We start from the raw sequence: 19401 nt of genomic DNA, 5'->3' as shown, positions 1-19401 counted from the left end.
AACCGGGAGCAAAGAACGCCGAGGGGCGGTGCCGGCACCTGGAGCAAAGGATACACAGGGGGCGGTGCCGGCGCTGCGGACCGGAAGCAACGGATGCCGAGGGGTCGGCACCGATTCTAGGGATGAGGTACAGAGAGTAAAGGATGCCGAGGGCGGGGCCAACACTGGGCACCGGAAGCAACAGATGCCGAGGGCTCAGCGCCAGGGATGGGGAACCGGCAGCAAAGGATTCCCAGGGGTCGGCGCCGGGGATAGGGCACCGAGAGCAAAGGATGCCGAGGGGGCGGGGCTAGGGATGGGGTACCGAAGCAAAGGATTCCGAGGGGGCGGGGCTGGTACTGGGGGCGGGGCCTTGGCGCAAGGGACGCCGGGGGCGGGGCAGGGCGCCGGGAGCAAAGTACAGAAAGGGGTGCCTGACCCGGGTCCCGGACCTTGGAACAAAGAATGTGGATGGACGCGGGTGGGGTTTGGGTCTTTCGAGCTCCAGAGTCAGGGCCAGGCTTGGGACTCTGGAAGCGCTCTCCCGGGGATAGTGTCCTGGGAGCTCTCAGCTCTGGGGGCGGGGTTCTGGAAGCACGCGGCGCTCATGACTGGGAGGGGGACGACCCTGTTAGCACATGGCGCGGGGAGCTGGTGGGGGCATGGGACCCTGTTATCACAAGGGGGTGGGGGTGCGACCCTCTTAGTGCGGCCCCGGGGGCGCGGTCCTGGGAGCATGTGGCGCTGGTGTGGGGAGCGGTAGAGACCCTGTTAACATTGGGCGCGGGGAGGGGGGGGAACGGGTAGGAGGTGGGAACCTGTTAGCGCATGGCCCCGGGACGGCCCCTGTGAGCGTGCTGCCGAGGATGTGTGACCGTGGGAACGCTGGGCGCAGCAGTAGGTGCGGGCGGCCAGGAATCGGGACTGTGGGAGCTGGGGGTTCGTGAGGAGGCGGGGTCTTGGGAAAGTGTAGAACCAAGCAAGCGGAACCCTGGGAGCAAAGGTCGTGGGAACACGGGGCTGGGGGACGTGGGGAGCAGAGAGGTGGGACCGTGGGAGAGCAGGAGCGCCCAGGAGGCAGAGTTCGGGTTTTCGCTTTTGAAAGACCTTCCGGGCCACTGAGCGCGATCCAGAGGATCTTCCCCTTGGTAATGGATGGGGCACCTTGGCACTCTGAAACGGATCGATCCCCAGCCCCTGACTGTAGGAACCTCCCTGACTCCAGCCCCTGCCACACTGACATTCTTGCAGCCGGCTTTTCTGTCTGTTCAATAGCCTCTTCTCCTTCCTAATGTGCACATTGAGCTTGGACCCTGGGTTCGGTAGGGTCCAGAAGGTAGTAGGGTCTAATCCCCCACGGCCACTGTGGTGACAGCTCCGCTGTGCCCCTTTAAAGACTGCCTGGGATCCAACAGCCAGGCCTGGGTTCATAGGGCAACTCCAAGCGAATATGCAAAGTGGGGCCTTTGTATACTACACCCATAGCCCGGAGTTGTGTAAGTTAAGTGAAACTTGGGGTGTGCCCATTAGACCTTAATAATGTGCTGGAAGGTATCTTAAAATCAAACATACAGGTAAAATAAAGAAAATGTGCAAAAAGAGGCCTCCAGGGCGGAGTGACCAGGAGCTCGACTGGAAGGAGCAAGGCCAGAGCAGGAACCTGGAGGCCAGGCCCCTGTCCTAGCAGCAGCTTGTTGGCGTCGGCTCCTGAAGCCGCCTGCAGCAGGAGCATCTTAAAGCTGCTGAGCGATCAGACGTAGCAGCCCACAGCCAAATGGGCTCAGGGGGTGCAGAAGGTGGGGAAATATCTGCCAGCCAGAGAACTGCCTGAAGTTCCTATTGTTGGCTGGATGGGGAAAGAGAATTCAGAAGCCAGCTGACTCCCCTGATAGAAATGCAGGGATATGGGGCTGGAGCAGTAACACAGCGGGTAGGGCGTTTGCCTTGCACGTGGCTGACCCGGGTTCTATTCCCAGCATCCTATGGTCCCCTGAGCACTGCCAGGGGTAATCCCTGGGTGCAGAGCCAGGAGTGACCCCTGTGCATTGCCGGGTGTGACCCAAAAAGCAAAAAAAAAAAAAAAAAGAAATGCAGAACAGCGATAGAATCTTGGGGTAAGGAGAAGGGAAAAGCTGCAGTGGGCAGGGCCTTGCCAGCTGGGGTGCTGTGGACACTCTTGCTCTAATATTGCTCCCAGACAGTTTCAGAAACATGGAAAGATGCCTCCAGGCCTCACCAACTCAGAGCTTCAGCTACTGTCTGCCATGTGGTTGAGGGGTAAGAAAGTGAGAAGCCAAATCAGAAAACAGATTATTTGCAAACCTGTGGGGACACTGAGAACTTGGGGGTGGTGGCGGAAGGAAATGCTGCCTTTAAGCATTAGCTACTCTAAGATGACAAAGGAGGTTCAGCTTCATGTTAGGAAACTAGAAAAAGAACAAAATCTTGCACCAAAGAAGCCTTGCATGTGGCTGACTAGACTTCAATCCCTGGCTCCACAGAGCAATGCCAGGGGTCCCTCCTGAGCATCACTGGGTGTGACCCAAAAACTCAGAACAAAAAATAAACAAGAAAATAGATGGAATTAATAAAGGGAAGAGCTACAACAAATGAGGCAGGAGAGGGGAGAGAAGGGTTAAATCCAACTCCATATCTTTTCTTTTTTTGCCTTTTGGTCACACCCTGCAATGCTCACGGGTTACTCCTAGATCTGCGCTCAGGAATCACTCCTAGTGGTGCTCAGGGGACCATATGGAATGCCAGGGACTGAATCCAGGTCAGTTGCGTGCGCTCAAGGCTGTGCACAGAACTTATTCCTGGCTCTCGAGATCACTTCTGCCAGTGCTTAGGACACCCTATGTGGTGCAGGTCATCCAAGTGGTGGGCCCCATGCAAAGCAGGAGCCTTAGCGGTTGTGCCACGTACAGTGCCCCCAGCCATACCCAAGCCCTCTGGATTGCCCCATCTTGTCACTGCGGGGACAGCCAGCTGCAGTCTCTTCCAGGCCACCCTACTTGATCTGAACCACCAGCTTACAGCCTCACAGAGCTGTTCAAAGCTCGGGGCTTCTCCGCGCCTTCACCACCCTTTCCACTCAGGATGCCATGGCACCTTCTGGGGACACTTGGTGGCAGTGTCCAGATGGTGTGTATCCTCTGCTCCCACTCCAATGTGCTATGCTGGGTGCAGGGAACTGGAAATGGGCCCCATGGGGAATGCCACCGTGGGAACGGGTGTGTGCCCCACCCCGGGGTTCTGATGAGTGGAGCCTTCACACTGGCAAGCCCCCCAGAGGAAATGTTTTTGTAAGGTTTCCAGTTGCCCCGGGGGATTGTGACGCACATCTCAGCTGCTCAGCCTTTGTTTCACTCCTTGAGATCACTGACACTCTCCCCACATAAGGGTAGCATGGGAAACCAAACTCAATGAAGGAACCGTGAGAATCAGTGGGCCATACGTACGAAGAGCCTCTTAAAAATGGTGCCTTGTGAACCTGTCTTTTTTTGGGGGGGTGCGGGGTTGATTATCTATTCTTTTTTGGGGACCACACTTTGCAGGGCTGGGGACCCCATGAGGGGACGAGATGAAACCGGGCTTAGCCACGTGTCAACTTGATTCCAGCTTCTCACTGTAATTTTGTGTATGTGGTAGCTTCTATTGTTTGTTAATTGTGTGCTCGTGTCGAATGTGTAATAAAGCAATGTGTGTCTGCACGGGGGAGGGGACGTAGGTAGACTTGGGGTTCCATCCTTTCCTGGAAAGACCGTTGTCGCCTGCCTCTCAGAGCAATGCAACTTCCAGGCAAGAGGGCAGGCCTGGGCCTGTCTGTGCAGCTCACCAGGCACCAGTCCTACTAGGAGCTCAGAGAGGATACCCCAGGCCCCGCTGTCATGAGGCCAGTGCGCGGCAGGAGACTAGAGACCACTGTGGCACTGTCAACCTGCCACCCCAACTCCTGGGCTTGAGTCCCTGCCAGACAGTGAGCCAGAACCTGCCTGAGCCACCCGGGGAATCCCATGTTTCCTGTACCCTCCCCCCCTCCACTCCAGGGCTGGGGCCCAGCCTCTTTCTAGAGCAGGGGTGTTGGCTTAGGGACCCACATGACCCACCGATGTGCCTTCCTGGCCCACCATCATGTCCCGCAGGCTGGCTCTAGTCCCGAGAGGAATTGTAAATGCCAGATCAACTCCAAATCCCTCCTACTCGCTGCCGTGGACGTGGCCTGAGGTAGCAGCGTGTAGGCCCTGCCGTGGGCCACCTTGCTCCCTAGAGTGTCTCCAGTCACGCTGACCTACTTCGGGGTCCCGGAACGGGCCCAGCTGGCTCCAGGTGCAAGGCGTGGCTCCTCTGAGTCATTCCTGGGCGTGGCATCCTGCCCCACCCGCCCCTTCTCACCTGCGCTTGTGCTCAACATCCGGCCCAGCCCAGCTGGCCCCATCACTTGGAGCCTCAGGTGGGGCCTCTGAGGGAGGTGAGGCAGTTCCCTGAAACAGAGCATAGGGGACACAGACCTGGAAGTCCTGCCTAGGTGTCACCCTCAGGCCAGCCTGGAGCCCCGCAGCACCCCACAAGCCTCAGTAGGCCTTCCTGTCACTTGGCTGGTCCTTGCCAGACCCTTCGGGTGTGTGTTTTTCAAGGTGGCCTCCATCTCTCCGGTGCTACCTGCACCAGAGGCAGACAGAAGCCCCAGGATGGGGGCAGGCGCAGCACCCAAAGACAGGGTCGGCTCCCCACCCCCGTCATCCTCCCAGGCTCCCCTCCCTGCAGGTTTTTTTGATCTCTGTGATGACAATAAAGAGAAGGGGGCATCATATAGGAAGAACTCAAGCATGGGGGCCCACAGCAAAGGCAGCTGGTCATGTTTATTGGCAGACAGGGTATGGGGGCCAACCCCCCTGCAGCCAACTTCACTGAGTGACAGCTGGTGGCGGGCACCCGAGAAGGTTCCAGGGCTGTGGGGCCAGGTACGGCAAGTACATGGACTCCGGGCACCCCGAGAGGGAAAGCGGGCAGTGAGGCCCAGGGCCCAGTCGGAGCCTGTCGGGAGGCTACAGCTGGGATTCCCAGGTTTCAGGCCGTGGCCCGGGCCCAGCACGCTCAGTTCTCCAGACTCAGACCCTCGGGCGGAGCATACATGGGCTTGATGTGAGCCCAGCTCAGAGCCTGCTCGTCGGCCCATGCCAGCAACTCAGCAGCGCGGTGCAGGAAGACCAGGAGCAGTGTGTGGACGTCACCCTCAGCTGAATGGGCCGCGCTTGGCTCGGCCTGGAAGTAGCGGCGGAAGAGGCTGCCCAGGCTGTACCCCTTGCAGCTCTGGGCTCGGGTGCCGTGGCTGTGGGCACGGTCCAGGCCCCGCAGCGCGGGCAGTGTGTCCAAGCACACGGTGTCTGAAGGCAGGCAGGCACCCAGGCGCTGCAGCTCTGTGCACAGCAGTGGGAAGTCGTAGTCGAAGCCGTTGTGGGCCACCAGGCAGATGGGGCCCTCCTGGCGGCTGAGGAAGGCCCGCAGCGTGCACACCACGGCGGTGTCGAAGCCCGCCTTCCGGCACTGCGCCAAGCCCTCGCTGCTCAGGCCCGTGATCTCGCTGGCCTTGGCTGTGAAGGGGCGCTGCGGGCTCATGCACAGCGTGAGCTTGTCCAGGACGCGGGGCAGCACTGGGGTGCCAGACTCATCCCGCTCCGGGCTCTCCAGGGAAGAGCGGTGGACAGCAAAGAGCGAGAGCTCGGCAATCTCAGGGTCCACATTGGGGAGCCCGGTGGCTTCCAGGTCCAGGAAGACAAAGGTCTCGGCCCGGCATGCCTCAGACATGGTGATGCGCTCACAGGATGGGGAAGCGAACGCTCCTGGGACAAGAGACATGAGGCTGAGGTCACCGCGGCTGCCCTGCCCGACACCATCACCACCCCTTCTCAGGGCACTTACAGCCCAGGGGGCAGCCAGCCCCAGTGGTCTGTTCCTTCTGCCCCGCACAAAGCCTCCAAGGGCAGCTGATGCCCAGACACGAAGCAGGTCCCGGTCACTGGACTCCAGGGCGGCACCTTACCCGACACCTGGCCTGGGAGCCTTGCCATAGCTGCCCCCCTCTGCACCTGTACCTTGTTCCCAGGCTCCAGCGCCCCAGCCTTGTTTCTGGCACTCGGGTCTGGCCCCCACCTGGCCCAGCCTGCCTTGGGGCTCCGGGCGGCCCTGGCCCCTCGCTCGGCAGCTTACCTGGGGCGGGCGCTGACCGGCTCTCTGCGCTGCTGGTCACCTGTCTCCACGCAGGCTGCTCCAGGCGCCCTTTAATCAGTGCCCGGCCCGCCCCCAGCCGCCTGTTGGGCAACAGGGCGGCCCGAGGCCGCAGGACCTGCGGGGCCGGCTCACCGCCCCCTCGCTCACTCGCTCACAGCCGCAGGGACACACGCCCCGTGTTTACAGACAGGGAGGCAGGCGCCTGGCTGCACGCAGGCTCCCGAGGGCCCAGACTGTTGCCACAGGCCCACCGAGCTGGTCACAGGCACACCTGGGAAGACTGTGGTCCAGGACGGGCCGCAGAGGGCTCAGAGACAGGGTTGCTGCCCAGTCTCCAGCAGAGGGGATTGGAAAGGCAGCACCATGGTGGAGGCCGCCCTGGAAGGCCAGAGGGAGTGAGATCACTCGCACCCTAACTTTCCAGGGCTCATAGACTCACATCCTTGCGGTCCTCCCACCTCCCATAGTGCGCCTGGTCTATGGCGGTCTGGGCAGAACAGGGACCCCATGGAAAGCCCGAGAAAAGGAGGTGCAGGAGCAGAGCCGAAGCCTGTCCCCCCCTTCCACCCACTGCCAAGGCCAGGCAGTCACACCAGGTTTGGGCTCTGGGGAGGGTGTAGGCCACACCGGGAGATGCTGGGTCATCCCAGGAAACCTCAGGAACAGCTTCCTGGACAACCAGTCAGGCCACCGGCAACACTTCCTGGGCCGTGCCAGGCGGGCACCTCGGAGAGGAAGCAGGAGACGCCCGACTAGGTGGGTGGGATGGCAAGGGGTCCCCTGTAGGAGATCTGGATAGCAGGGAAGAGGCCACAGTGAGGTGGTGACCCTGGCCGGACACGGCCAGCAGAACCGAGGAGGTGAGGGAGCAGGAGTGATGGGTGCTGAGGGGGGGTGAGGGGGGATAGAAGCCCAAGCTGTCACAGCAGATGAAGCACTGAAACCAGCCCTTTATTTCCCCGCAGCTGTGCCCCGCTCTGTGCCCGCCTTCCCCAGGCCCTGAAAAGCCTGGCCCCAGTTGTCTGTGTGTCTGTCCAGAGTGTCTCCAAAGACCTTGCATTTCTCCAGGAACTCTTCCATCTTGGAGGCTGTGGAGCAAAGACAGAGGCGAGGGTGGTGAGTGAGGGCAGTGCTCCTGGACTTACTGCTGTCCCCGTCCAGGGCTGGCCCCTGGCAGGTTGAGCCCAATGGTGACCCAGACATGCTGTGGTAGGCAGGCTAAACGGCCCCCCAGAGCAAGGCTGGACGAGTCTCATTCTGAGGGCCCAGCGTTCGGTAGATCAGGGAGGTGCTCAGGGCCTGCTGTCTGGCTCCTCTGGCACCAGGCTCGGGTGATGACCCAGGGCTTCCTCCTTCCAGGTTCTCTGGGGGGGTCTCCTCCTGTGCCTGCCTCACTTTGCAGAGCCAGGTCCCTTATGGTGAGTGGGAAAGCAGGAGGCCTCTCCGGAGGCAACAGTCAGCACCCTGTGCCAGGGCAGAGCTGGGGCATCTGGGATTTAGTGCCGGGGGGTAGGGGGGCCTCCACACAGAACCCTACTGCCTGCTAAGATTCAAGACAGCACCAGGGCCTGCTCCAGAGCTTGGGCACAGCCCAGATACTGAAATGCAAAAGGTAGGCTGGCGGACAGACACACGGTCACAGGGCATGCAGAGACCACAGGCCTCCCACCAGCAGCCACAGGCAGAGGGAATGAAAGTTGGGGCGAGCAGGGCAGGAAGGCAGGGACATGTGTGTATGAGGGCTGAGCAAGCATGCTATGGAGGAGGAGGAAATGATGCACATTCTGCTTCCGGCCAAGTGTGGGAAACATCAAGCTGCTCTGCCAGGAAAGGCAGAACAGAGCCGGGGACATGGCTCCAAAAGCTGGAGCGCAGGCTTTGCATGCAGGGACCTAAGGACCACATGGTTCCTGAACACCACCAGGTGGGTACCGCCCCCCACTCAAAGTGGCTCGAAACCTCCAGGTGAGGGCAACTCAGAGCAATGCCACCAAGATATCATCAAACTGTCCCAAGCCCAAGTCCAAGAGAACCTTGAAAACAAGGAAGAAGGTTGAAGGTGGTTCTGTGGGAAGCTGACAGCTGCAAGACAACTCAGAATCACCCACAAAAGCCCTTCAGAATGGAGAGACACATGGGACTGGAGCCTTAGGACAGTGGGGAGAGCATCTGCCTTGTATGCGTCTGACCTGGATTCCATCCCTGGCACCCTCTATGGTGCCCTGAGCCCACCAGAAGTGATCCTCGCAGAACCAGGAGTAACCCCTGAGTACCACCAACTGTGGTTCCAAAACCAAAAGAAATAATGATAATGATAAAGAGTAACAGGCCAGTAGTCAGTCCAGCTGAGAACTAAAGCACAGTGAAGGAGAGAGCGGAGTCTTGGGGAGCGCTGCAGAAGCCACGATCTCACACCCGCGCAGAGGGGGGGAGAGAGAAAGAGGCAGTTGAGAGGTGGACTGCAAGGAAGCAGGGTGCTTGCACTGCTGGCCCTGGTTCAAATCCAAGCATCACATGTCCTCTCAGGTGAGCACGGAGCCAGGAGTGCTACAAGCCTCCCCCCCACCACCAAATCTCTCAACATACAGGCTGGGGACCCGACCCAGGGGAACAGTGTGGAAGCAGGGGAGCTGCACAAGACTAAGAGACAGAAATACAAGGAAAAGCGCAGGGCCAGGGGGCTCTCATATAAACATTCATGTACAATCTTCACTGCTTAGAAGCAGTCATCATCAGAAGAACATTCTTGAATCAGATGACTATCTTAATTTGCCCGGGTGGAACTTTTACACATCTAAAGGCTGGGATACTGGTATACTGGTATACTGAGACAGATACCTTCGTAACGGGCTCACCCACGGGGAGATTCTTCTGGAGAAAGAGCAAAGAGCCAGTTCTAGGAGCCCACCTCGGCTCTGACATTCCAGAAAGAGAGGTCCCAGAAACCGCCTGTCCTGCCCTTGTTCTCATTCTACCTATTTCCAGCCTGTGTTCCTAACACATTTACATGCTACAGTGGGACATACAGTAGGACTCATGAGAGCTGCAAAGTGGGACCAACCCAAATGTGTGTGGCCACAGACGTGGAATTGTGGGAGAGTGGTGGGTATGTGGCCCGAGAGGGGTGACAGGCAGGCAGTGGGGGCATCGGGAGGCTGAAAGAAGGGCTAATAGGCCTCAAGGGTGGTCTGCACTGGGGGCGGCCTCTGGGACAGAGAGATGATAGTTGCACAAATCTGCTAACACTCTAGAACCCTGTGTGGCCTGCCTCAGCTCCACGGAGCCACTGTGGAGAGAGGGGCAGAGACAGGACCAGACTTCTTTGCTGACAGGCTGACGTGCAGTGCAGAAGTGATGCAGGGAGGAAAAGGCAAACAGCAAGGCTCTAGTAATAGCACAGTGGGCAGGGCACTTGCCTTGGATGTGGCCAATGCAGGTTCAATCCTCGGCATCTCCTCTTTCCCCCCATACCACCAGGAATAATTCCTGAGTACAGAGCCTGGAGTAAGCCCTGAGCGCTGCCGGGCCTGCCCCCCAAAGCAAAAGGGAAACAGACTGCAGAAGCCAGCTCCCCACAGATGCGCAACTCTCTGAGAGGGGATCTGCGATTGGGTACAGGCTGAGTGACATGGTGTGGGGGCGCTGAGCCAAGCCTCTGCCCATCATAGGCCCAAGTTCGATTCCTGGCCCCACATCATCCCTCATGCACCTCAGGGAGTAGCCTCTGCGCATCGCCAGAGATGGTCCAATAAAACCTACTCAACATGACAAACATGACCCGGGACTCCCCACACTCACACCACACACAAGCAACTCGGGAAAGCAAAAGAAGGGTGAATAAGGGACGATGTGTGGGGAGATGAACGCAGCGCTCTGCACCAGAAGGTTAAAATGGGGCCACATTTCTCCCAGGGAACATGGTAGCACCAGCCCGAGCAGCTGCACATAACCTCTTTCTGATGCAAAGATTTCATGGCAGAGCATGTGGAAGGAATGAGAAGCCATGGGGTGGGGGGTGGCAGCAGCAGGTTTAGAGCTGTGGCTCGTCCTGTAGCGCACTCTGAGCAGCAGCCGATGACTGGCAAGCATGGGACACCCCCGTGACGGGCCAACAGGAAGGTCACACGCATGCACACCTATGGGATTCCTGAGCTCAGAGCTGAGAGTAGCTGCCAAGCACTGCCGGACATTCCCCCTGAACCCCCCAAACACCAATCACCTGAGTTGGAAGCTGCCTAAGGAAAATACCAAACTCTTATTGGAATATTTTTTAGAAACTGAGATTCAGCTAAAGCCCTCCCCGCTACTTTGTTTTACAGGGGTCATACTTGGTAGTGCTCGAGGGCCACTACTGGCAGTGCCCAGGGGATATATGGTGCCAGGCCAGCCTGTGTTTCTGACTCTCACAGACCCAAAGCAGAAGCATGGTCACACAATGGAAAGAGCGGAAACTGAGTGCAACAGAGGTCTCCTGGGGCAAGGTTCGGGCTGTGGGCTCCATGCCGCCTCAGTGTCGAAGGCACAGCAGCTGCTGAGATTCCCGGAGTACACCATGGGAACCACGCAGCCATCATAGGGGTGCCCTGTGCCTCAACATACCCACCAGTCCTTTCTTCGTAACAGGGCCACCCCCTGGCAGCTGTGAGCATGGGGAACTCCAGCTTCCGGTCCACGTCCCTGCTCCTCACTGCATCCTTTGGAAACCTGAGATGCTAGAGATGAACTAGGAAGACGGGAGGAAACACTCAAGGGCCCCGAGCCGGCCAGGCCAATGAAAGGCCCCAGCCTGCGCATCACGGCTGAGCACCTCTACTGCACATCTCCCGGGCCTCCACTCAGGAACGGATTCTAGCCAGTGCGTGTTGGAGAGCATGTGACAATGACCAGTGTCACTTGGCAGCCACAGTGCCAGGCACAGCCTCGAGGTCACACCTAACTCAGCAAGCGTTGTGGCAAGCAGAGCAGCCAGGGAGTGGCAGCCACGGTGTTTGGGGTTTTCTTTTCCCCTTTTTGGCTTTGAGCCACACCCGGTGATACTTGGTTTACTCCTGGTTCTGTGCTCAGGAATCACTTCAGGCAGGCTCAGGGGACCATATGGGATGCCAGGCGTCCAACCCAACCTGGCCACGTGTGAGGCAAGTTCCCTCCCACTGTGCTATTGCTCAGACCACATTTTTCTCCATGGTTTCCTTTGTCAGGTGTCAAAGGTGCCCGTGTTCCAGATTGGAGCAAGGGCCGACCCTCATGCTCCCCAGGCCGTCCCCACCATAGCACGCCCCTGTCCCTTGGGCACCTCCATCCAGCCACTTACCAAGACTCACCACAGGGCTGTTGCTGGCCTGGCAGAGTGGCTCTGTGGTTTGGCCTGACGTGGAAGTGACCTCCACAACCACCTTCAAGAGCTGGGGAGAGGCAAAAGGTGCCCATGCTTGTGGTGGCCCCTGCGTGCACCCACAACCTCCCCTCCGCTCCCCCCCAACCCGGGGAGCAGGGCAGCAAGCCAGGGCCAAGGCACCGCAGGAAAGGAGGGTCACAGGAGCAGGGATCGCCAAGGACCAACTGTTCACACTGGATGTCTGACACTCAGTTAGAAAAAAGGCAAGATGGGTGGTGGGAGTGCAGGGGTTAAGGGACTGCCCTGCACACCGCAGACTGTGGGTCACCCCAACAAAAACCCAAGACCAGCCCCATCAGAAGTCTTGTTTTCATGGCTGGTAGGGCGCCTGCCTTACACCCAGGCAAGCGGGGTTTGATCCCCGCCACCATGTCTTGTCCCCCTAGCCCTGGCAGGAGTGATCCCCGAGCACAGAGCCAGGAGGAAATACTGAGCACCACAGGGATGGGCCCAAATCGCCCACCCCTCAAAAGGTCTCGGCTTCAAAAATCCAAGCCACACATATGAAGCTGTACCCCAAACTGCAAACACACCAGCACCCAAGCATCAGGCTTGGAAAGTGGGTAGGTGAAGGATCGCTGCAGGCAGGCCCCAGCTCTTGTTACAGGCAAGAGCAAGCAGAGGGCAGAGACGCTGATCCTGCACAGGAAGGAACATGGAGGCTGGGCCGCGGGAATCAAGCAAGCGGCCTCCCTGATGTGCAGTGAGCCTGTGATGCTCACCTGGCCGTACAAGGTAAGGACCTGGTCCACAGCCTGGATGATGGGTCCACAGGGGTGAAGCAGGGGCCGGGGGCGCTGAGAGCACTCGGCCAGCTCATGCTCACACACTTGAAGGAAGGCCAGGACAAGTTGGTAGAAGTCGGATGTGACCAGGTGCAGAGTCTGGTCCAGGGTGTTGGCGTTGGTCCAGGTCACACACTCGTCCAGCTGGTGCTGCTCCAGGCACTGCCAAACCAAAGCATAGCAGGCGTGCCCAGCCAGGCCCATCCGACCTCCCAGCCAGAGCCAGGAGACCAACACCGAAAGGAGACTGGGAGTGAACAGAGCAACACCTTGACCCCACGTCCAGCACTCGGGCCCCAGGAGATCTGGCAGCCAGGCCAGAACCACTGTGAGAGTGTTGTGCCAGGGTGGGCTCAGAGCTAGCCACGGTCCACCTGCCTGGCACTTCCCGGCCCACAGCCCTGGCCTGGTGCCCTCACCTGGGTACGGAGAACCTCCAGCATGAGCACCCTCCCATGCAGCTGCGTGGCCAGCTTCTCCACCTCGTCCTGCTCCAGCTGCACAGACACATCTGCCCCAGGGCCAGGCAGGGGTGGGGAGTGCAGCTGCGGCAGCTCTTGGCCAGAGTCATAGAGCCCGCAGAGGAGGGGCTGCACGTCCAGAGGCCAGGGATCGCAGCTGGGGCTCAGGAGCCATGGCAGGTAGCTGGGGGAAAGGACGCTGCCCAGCAGGACCTCGTTCTTCTCACTGATGTCCTCCAAGTGCTCCTCGGCACTGCAGAGGGGCACCTGGTCACAAAGGGCACAGCCCAGAGAAGTCCCCCGGGCCAGGGAAGCGGGAGACGAACCCCTACTGAGGCCTCCCTGACAGGAAGTCTCGTCAGCTACAGAGGCAGGCCCCCAGGACACCCACCGGGCGCCTTTACCTGGGGCAGCTGGCACCTGTGCTGGCCAGGCTCTGGCCCACGGTCAGCAGCTGGTCCATGAAGTGCAGCTGCTTCTGGGCACAATCCCGGCCCTGCAGAGGGAAGGCCATAGGTAGGGTCAAGTCACAGCAGCCCCTGACCCCACAGAAACTGCCCGGGAGCAGGCCTGGGTGTCGACAGCTCGAACCCACTGGCTCCTTCTGACCTCAGGAGAAGTCAGAGTCCCTGGGGCTTCCCGAGTTCCAGCCTGAAAGGCCGTTCTGTCCTGCTCTGGGATGCTCAGGACCCAAGGCCTGGTCCCTGCTGGAAAGGAGGAAGCGCCGGCCACACTGGCTACACAGGCACAGTGTAGGATCCCTAGGGAGGTGGAGTGCGCCCGGGTGGGGGCGCTCTGCCCTGATGGCTGGGGCCTGGTCACTGTCTCCAGGGCAATCCTCAGAAGCCCCAGTCTCTGGAAGCTTCTGGCATTCCAGCAGCATCACCGTGCGCCTGCTCAGTTCCTCCTGATGACTCATTTTCCACATCAACCCCAGTGACTCACTTGAGCGGGGGCCCAGGGAGCAGGATGGGATGAGGGCATCTTTTTGATAGCCGCCCCCCCCAAACCCCCGCAGAATCAGAAGAGCCACTGAGCCCCTGGGGCCTCCTGGAGCCCTGAGCAGTGCCAGAGCTGGGAGCGCTGCCTGCTCTCCCCTCCTCAGCACCGACAGGTGGTCTTGGCTAGTGTCATCCCCCAGAGCTCCCCAGAACCGAACCAGAACCTCGCCACTTCCTTGCTGCCAGCCCTCCCTGGCACACTTGCAGGCACAGGCCAGCCCAGCCATCGCTCTGCTCCTCAGAATGGGGTGAAGGCGACAGGGAGTTTGGAAGGACCACAGGGAAGTCCATGTGCCTCTGGGCCCCTTTGTGGTCAGAATGCCTTCCCAGGCTACCAGGCCATCCTGCCACCTGCAGAGCCAGGGTGCAGAGTCAACATCCCATGCCACCAGTCACCACCTTCCTGCCACGGTCACACCTGTCCCTGTGGGACTGAGCCCCCAGGGCATGTCCTTAAGCATGTCCACACCAACAAGGCCCCAAGTGAGAGATGAGATGGGGCAGAGTGCAGCCCTGTCCTGGTCCCAGCTGAGGGCGAGCAGCCACATGTAGTGCTGTCACCTGACCATTCTTTCGATGACTCCACAGTTCTGCCAAACATGGGATTGGGCCAACCACACGGCAGCGCCTGCTAACTTGATTCCACGTACAAATGTGGAACCTGAGGGTGACCCTTAGAAGAAACTGCGGATGCCCCTTCTCATGAGCTTGGAGCTGGGGATAAGGAGGCACATGGAACTTCGCCCCCACCAAATGCTTCTGATCAGCTCAAAGCCTGCCAGGTACTCCCATGGGCAGGACCTGCACACGGGGACCAGTGGGAGGTACACTGGGTACCCACTGGTCCAGAGACCAAGTGTGCCATCTGAAGACAGCCATCTCTCATGGGGACACAACGTGGCCACTTTTCAGCTCCCGGCCATGACCACCAAAACCCAGCAGCCACACGACACAGAGCAGGAGGGCGGGCATTCACATGACAGGCACTGAGGCCAGGAGACCAGGTGACCCGCAGGAAAATGTGCACCATGGAATATTCTGGCACTTCCTGGAAAGTTCGTTACCCTAGGACCCAGCTCACTCCTTGCTTTGGACCCCGATGAGTTCCAACCATCCCCAGGAGGAGAGCCCAGATGTGGGGACACAGCTACCTGTCCATGAAAGATGTGGGGAGACAGTGCCGCCCAAGTGGGGAAGGAGGACTCCTACTGCCCTGGGGGGATGCTGGCAGATGCCGCAGGGCAGGGGTGACGATGCCACAGGCCAGGGGCTGGGCACACTGTTCTGTCTCCTCAGTTGCACCCCCTAGCCACCAGCCTGGCCACATCTTGAAGGAGCCAGCTGCTCTTGACGCCCTCATGGGCCCGCATCCCAGCCTACCTGCAGTAGCTCATCATCCCGTGGGCCACAGAGCAGCAGGTCCGAGCCCAGCTTCACCATCTCTGCAAGAGAAGAAGGGTCGTCACTCACACACCGGCAAGGGCAAGGCCTCGGGCCCCCGCTGAGAATACCCACCTTGGATCTTCACCTCCACAGGGACCCCCTTGAGCACGGTGAGCTTGTCCTTCCAGAAGGGGTACACTCTGCGAGGAGAGCACAGCCCGTCAGCTCCCTTTGGGGGGTGCAGACCTGCGAGAGGCCAGCAGAAAGACGCAGCCAAGACCAGTTCCATTCCCGAGCCCTGCCAAGAGTGACCCCTGAGCACCGCTGCTCATGCTTGTCCTGATGTGTGCATGAGCAGGGCTGCATCCCATCATCCCCCCCCCCCGCCACCACTGGGCCCAGGGCACTCAGAGCAGCCTAAGCACTGAGTCACTAGGTCAGAATCAATGCAAAGGACACCCCTGGGAGCCCCCCAAAAGAGGCTCTCCAATGAGGGCCGATGTCACAGGAGGTGGATTCAAGCTTACCTCCCCCCACCCCGCCCCGCATGGTGCTCTGCCATGGGGTCTGCAGAGCACCCCTCCCATGGCAGGCATCCTAGCAGGGCTTCCCCACTGCTATCTTTAGGCCCTTTGTCAGCACCCATGTGGGACGGCCACCTCGGCAAGCCCCACTGTCCCCCCTCAGCCCAGGGATTGACACCCATGGAGAATCGTGGCAGAGACCACATCCTGCCCCTGACGACTGAGCGGTTTCCAGACCTGAACTGCACTAGAAGGAAGCCTGTCTGCGCCCTCTCCCTGCCCCCCAATGTGCATGACCACCCAGGTCGTTGCTCTGCCGGGACGGAGAGTCCCAAGGCACACTGACCTGGGGCACTGCCAGGAGGCCAGCCTGGGCCTGGCTGCCCACCAGGCTCTGAGGCCAGAGCGTACCCCGGCCGAGACGCAGAAAAGCAGACACACAAAGGCCGGGCTGACCTCGCCCAGAAAGGGCTTTTACAAGCATCTTCCTGCGGCTGCTGGGAGAGTGCAGGGACAAAGGCAGGGACAGTGAGTGCAGCTCCTGGCAGTCACCAAGGAGAACTGAGGGCCGGAAATCCGCTGCCCAGGGGGGCTGGTGCTGGGCGCCCATTCCCACACTGCATCTCAGCTCTCGGCTGCTGGAGTGCACTGTGCAGCCCACACAGGCTGGGCTGGAGCGGGTGGCAGGAGGCGTGTAAGCAGCATGCGGCCCACCAGCCAATTCCCAGCAGAGCCAGCTACAAAGCTGGGACCTGAACTGTGTCCAGGCTGGGCCCTTTGGCCAGCCCGGGAGGCTGCCCAGAATCTCCCTGGCGGCCTCCGCAGCCCAATTTGCCTTTGAAACAGCACTAAAAGCCTTTGAGGATCTCAGCCAGGGCCTCCCACCTGTGCCTCTCTGGCCATTACCCTTCCCAGTGCTCTCTCCCACAATGTCCTCTTCGAGATGTGGCTTCGCGACACTCCTTCTGGTGCTCCAAGCCCTCTCACTGGGCCAGGGCTGAGCCTGGCACCTGCCAAAGCCTCCCACCAGTCTCCCTTGCCTTCAGCCTCTCCACGTGAAATCTACCCAATCAGACCCCTGAGGTATTCTGCCAAAGTGCCAGGGGTCACTTGCCCCCTAGTCGCACACTGGCCCTGCCCAGCGCATCAAGGTCAAAGACCCTGGCATGGTTTACAGGCACCACCAAGCTGCCCCACGCAGCCCAAAGCTGCTGCCTGAGACCCTCCCAGAGCCAACAGCACCTCCTCCCTGCAACAGGCTGCGACAAGCTGGCAGAAGTGCACCCGGCACTGGGGTCTGTGTCCCGGCCCATCTGCCTAGGGGTGCCCAGTGGGGGCCCAGGTCCCGGTCATGGCCGTGAGCTGATCCAGGACCGCGCCAGACCACATGGAGGCCCGGGGGAGCCAAATGGCACAGCGGCTGAAGGCGCAGGCTTCATCTCAGGAACTGAAGACTTGCAAAGAGATGAGAAAGGTGACATGGGCTTTGAATGCCGTGGAGGAGTACGTGTGACATGCAGAGGTGTGAAGCGAGGCTCCGGGCCAGGGACAAACACCAGCCAAGCTTCAGATCCAAGATATGCTGAGGGACAACAACCTGCTGGGAAGGCAGAGCCTCTCCCTCCTCCCTGCCCCCCCCCAGGTCCCATCGTGCTTCTTGGCATGTGTGCCCGTTGCACGGAGACTGTCTGCCCACTGCTCTGACGCTGGCTCCTGTCCTCCTGAGCTGCAATCAATCGGTCAAGCCCAGCCGTCCAAGAACCTGGGCTGCACCCAAGGTGGGGAACAGTCTTCCACGCTCCGGCTCTTTTTTCTTCCAATGGAGGTTAGAGCACCCCCAGCTCTAACCAGGTTACTCCTGGCTCTGTGCCCAGGGACTACTCCTGGCAGTGCTCAGGGACCTCAGGAGGTGCTGGGGATAGAAGCAGGGCCAGTGCTCTAATTCCCGGACTATCTCCCCAGTCCACCCCCACTACAGCTTTCCAACCAATGCACAAGAGGGTGCGAAACAGGGCCAGAGAGAGCATGCATGGACCCGGGTCCCATCCCCGGCACCTCACGGTGTCCCCCGAGCCCACCGGCGTGATCCCGGAGTGCAGAGTCAGGAGTCAGCCCTGAGCACAGCAGGATGTGGCCTATAAACCAATAAATAAACAAAACAAGAGGGCTGGGGAGATAGTATAGTGGGGAAGGCACGTGCCTTGCATGTAGGCAGCCCATGTTCAATGCCCAGTGCCACAAATAGTTCCCAGAACGCAACCAAGAGTGATTCCTGAGCAGGTCCAGGAGTCAGCCCGAAGCCCTGTCAGATGTGGCCCCCAAACCAAAAAACAAACCCCCAGTACACAATTCTGGGGCTCCTGCTCCCCAGAGCAGCCCACCCCTCTGTACATTTGGGGTCTTCCCTGGCCATCTGGGCAAGCTGCTGCCCTGTTACAGGTTGGTCACACACAGACGCACTGGACCCATAGGAGTAAGGAATGGGCTTGTTGGAGCAGGAGTCCAGCCCGGCAACTGTCTTCCGCCACCCTTAGGGTGGGCGGCAACAGGTCAGAGGCACAGAGGCCACTGTGCACAGCTGAGACATGGAGTGGAGGGCTCCTCCCCTGTGCGAGCTTCACAGCTGCCCTGCTCCCCCAGAGGGGAGGTGGGGGCTGCGGGCGGCGGGCCAACAGGGTGCCCTCACCGGATATACATCCACTCCAGGATTTCCAGGCGGTACTTGGAGGGGGTACACAGCAGCTCCTGGATGGTGGCAGGCTCAGTGATGTAGAGCCCCTGGAGGAAGGGGCACTTGAGGTCCTAGGGTGGAGAAGGGCAAGAGAAGGCCAGTACCACAGGCTCGTCTTCCTTCGACCCTCGCACACATCCCCCACGCACCCTCTGCTCCCCTCAACGATCTGTCCCAGGCGCGCCACCCCACCTGACTCAGGCTCCAAGGAGGAGAGGACAGAGGCCTGAGCTGGACAGTAGCTTCCTCACACCTGCCGGCACTGGCCACGGAAGCCAGTGACATAGGGGAGGGGATTCGACCTGTTGGTGTCCCATGGGACCCCACAAGCTCCTGGAGGCCTGGCCTGTGTCCAGCCCTGGTGGCACTTGCTTCGCATTCTGCACTACCGGACACTGATCATGCGGGCAACCCAAGAGACAGGGACCCACAACCCCCCGGGAGTCCCCCACAACGCGGGCACAAGCTGCATCCGGGACTGCGCTGGGGCCCGTGTGCCTCCAACTTCCCAAATACGCTCTGGCCGGCCCGGACCCTGGGTACCTTCAGCTTTCCGTACACCTCCACGGCTGCATCGAAAATGCTGCTCTCGTTCTTGTCCCCGCCGCCGCTGCCGCCCCCCGTGCCTAGCCCGGCCATGTTTCGCGCTCCCGGCAGCGCCCCACCCATGCCCCGGGCTAACTGGCCAGTCCACCTATCAATCACGGGCCAGCTCCGAGCTTCTTCCGCACACCCTCGGGTTGGGGCGGGACTTCTGCCCAAGGGCGTTTCCCACGGCCCCTTCGCCCCACCCACCACGCCTTCTCATTGGGCCGCGGCCCCCCAGGAACCCGCCCACAGAGGAGTGGAGCGGAAAAAGGAAAGGAACAGAGCAATGGGGCGGAGCGGGCAGATGGGACGGAACCGGAACG

At 60.2% G+C, this 19401-nt stretch overlaps 2 protein-coding genes across 3 annotated transcripts; both read right to left on the bottom strand.

Annotated features, from left to right (window-relative positions):
• Nucleotides 1-4833: 4833 nt before the first annotated feature.
• Nucleotides 4834-6992, bottom strand: TREX2 (three prime repair exonuclease 2). The gene is made up of 2 exons (XM_004606521.2): nucleotides 6190-6992; nucleotides 4834-5822 (listed from the first exon to the last, which is right to left on the bottom strand). Exon 2 carries the CDS (start codon nucleotides 5785-5787, stop codon nucleotides 5077-5079), a length of 711 nt encoding a protein of 236 aa, XP_004606578.1. The 5' UTR covers nucleotides 5788-5822; nucleotides 6190-6992; the 3' UTR covers nucleotides 4834-5076.
• A 148-nt stretch (nucleotides 6993-7140) lies between these two features.
• HAUS7 (HAUS augmin like complex subunit 7) lies at nucleotides 7141-19188 on the bottom strand. Of its 2 annotated transcripts, none has more exons than XM_004606607.2 (9): nucleotides 19034-19188; nucleotides 18446-18561; nucleotides 15368-15435; nucleotides 15233-15294; nucleotides 13256-13347; nucleotides 12810-13104; nucleotides 12328-12552; nucleotides 11522-11612; nucleotides 7141-7298 (listed from the first exon to the last, which is right to left on the bottom strand). In XM_004606607.2, the coding sequence occupies exons 1-9, from the start codon at nucleotides 19157-19159 to the stop codon at nucleotides 7162-7164; spliced, it is 1212 nt and encodes a 403-aa protein (XP_004606664.2). In that variant the 5' UTR covers nucleotides 19160-19188; the 3' UTR covers nucleotides 7141-7161. The 2 variants fall into 2 exon arrangements, with proteins under 2 accessions (XP_004606664.2, XP_054978835.1); XM_055122860.1 differs by having other exon boundaries at nucleotides 15368-15533; nucleotides 19034-19052.
• Nucleotides 19189-19401: the final 213 nt, after the last annotated feature.

The sequence above is a fragment of the Sorex araneus genome, chromosome X (genome assembly GCF_027595985.1).
Source record: "Sorex araneus isolate mSorAra2 chromosome X, mSorAra2.pri, whole genome shotgun sequence".
In the NCBI taxonomy this organism is placed as follows: domain Eukaryota; kingdom Metazoa; phylum Chordata; class Mammalia; order Eulipotyphla; family Soricidae; genus Sorex; species Sorex araneus.
The sequence above is the reverse complement of the archived record's forward strand: the minus strand, read 5'-3'. Positions and strand labels throughout refer to the sequence as shown.

Coding starts and splice junctions, on each gene's coding strand:
- TREX2 (XM_004606521.2), bottom strand. CDS start 5,787: ATGTCTGAGGCATGCCGGGCCGAGACCTTTGTCTTCCTGGACCTGGAA.
- HAUS7 (XM_004606607.2), bottom strand. CDS start 19,159: ATGGGTGGGGCGCTGCCGGGAGCGCGAAACATGGCCGGGCTAGGCACG. Junction 15,295..15,367: donor TGTGGAGGTGAAGATCCAAG/GTGGGTATTCTC, acceptor CTTCTCTTGCAG/AGATGGTGAAGCTGGGCTCG. Junction 12,553..12,809: donor TGGAGGTTCTCCGTACCCAG/GTGAGGGCACCA, acceptor TTGGTTTGGCAG/TGCCTGGAGCAGCACCAGCT.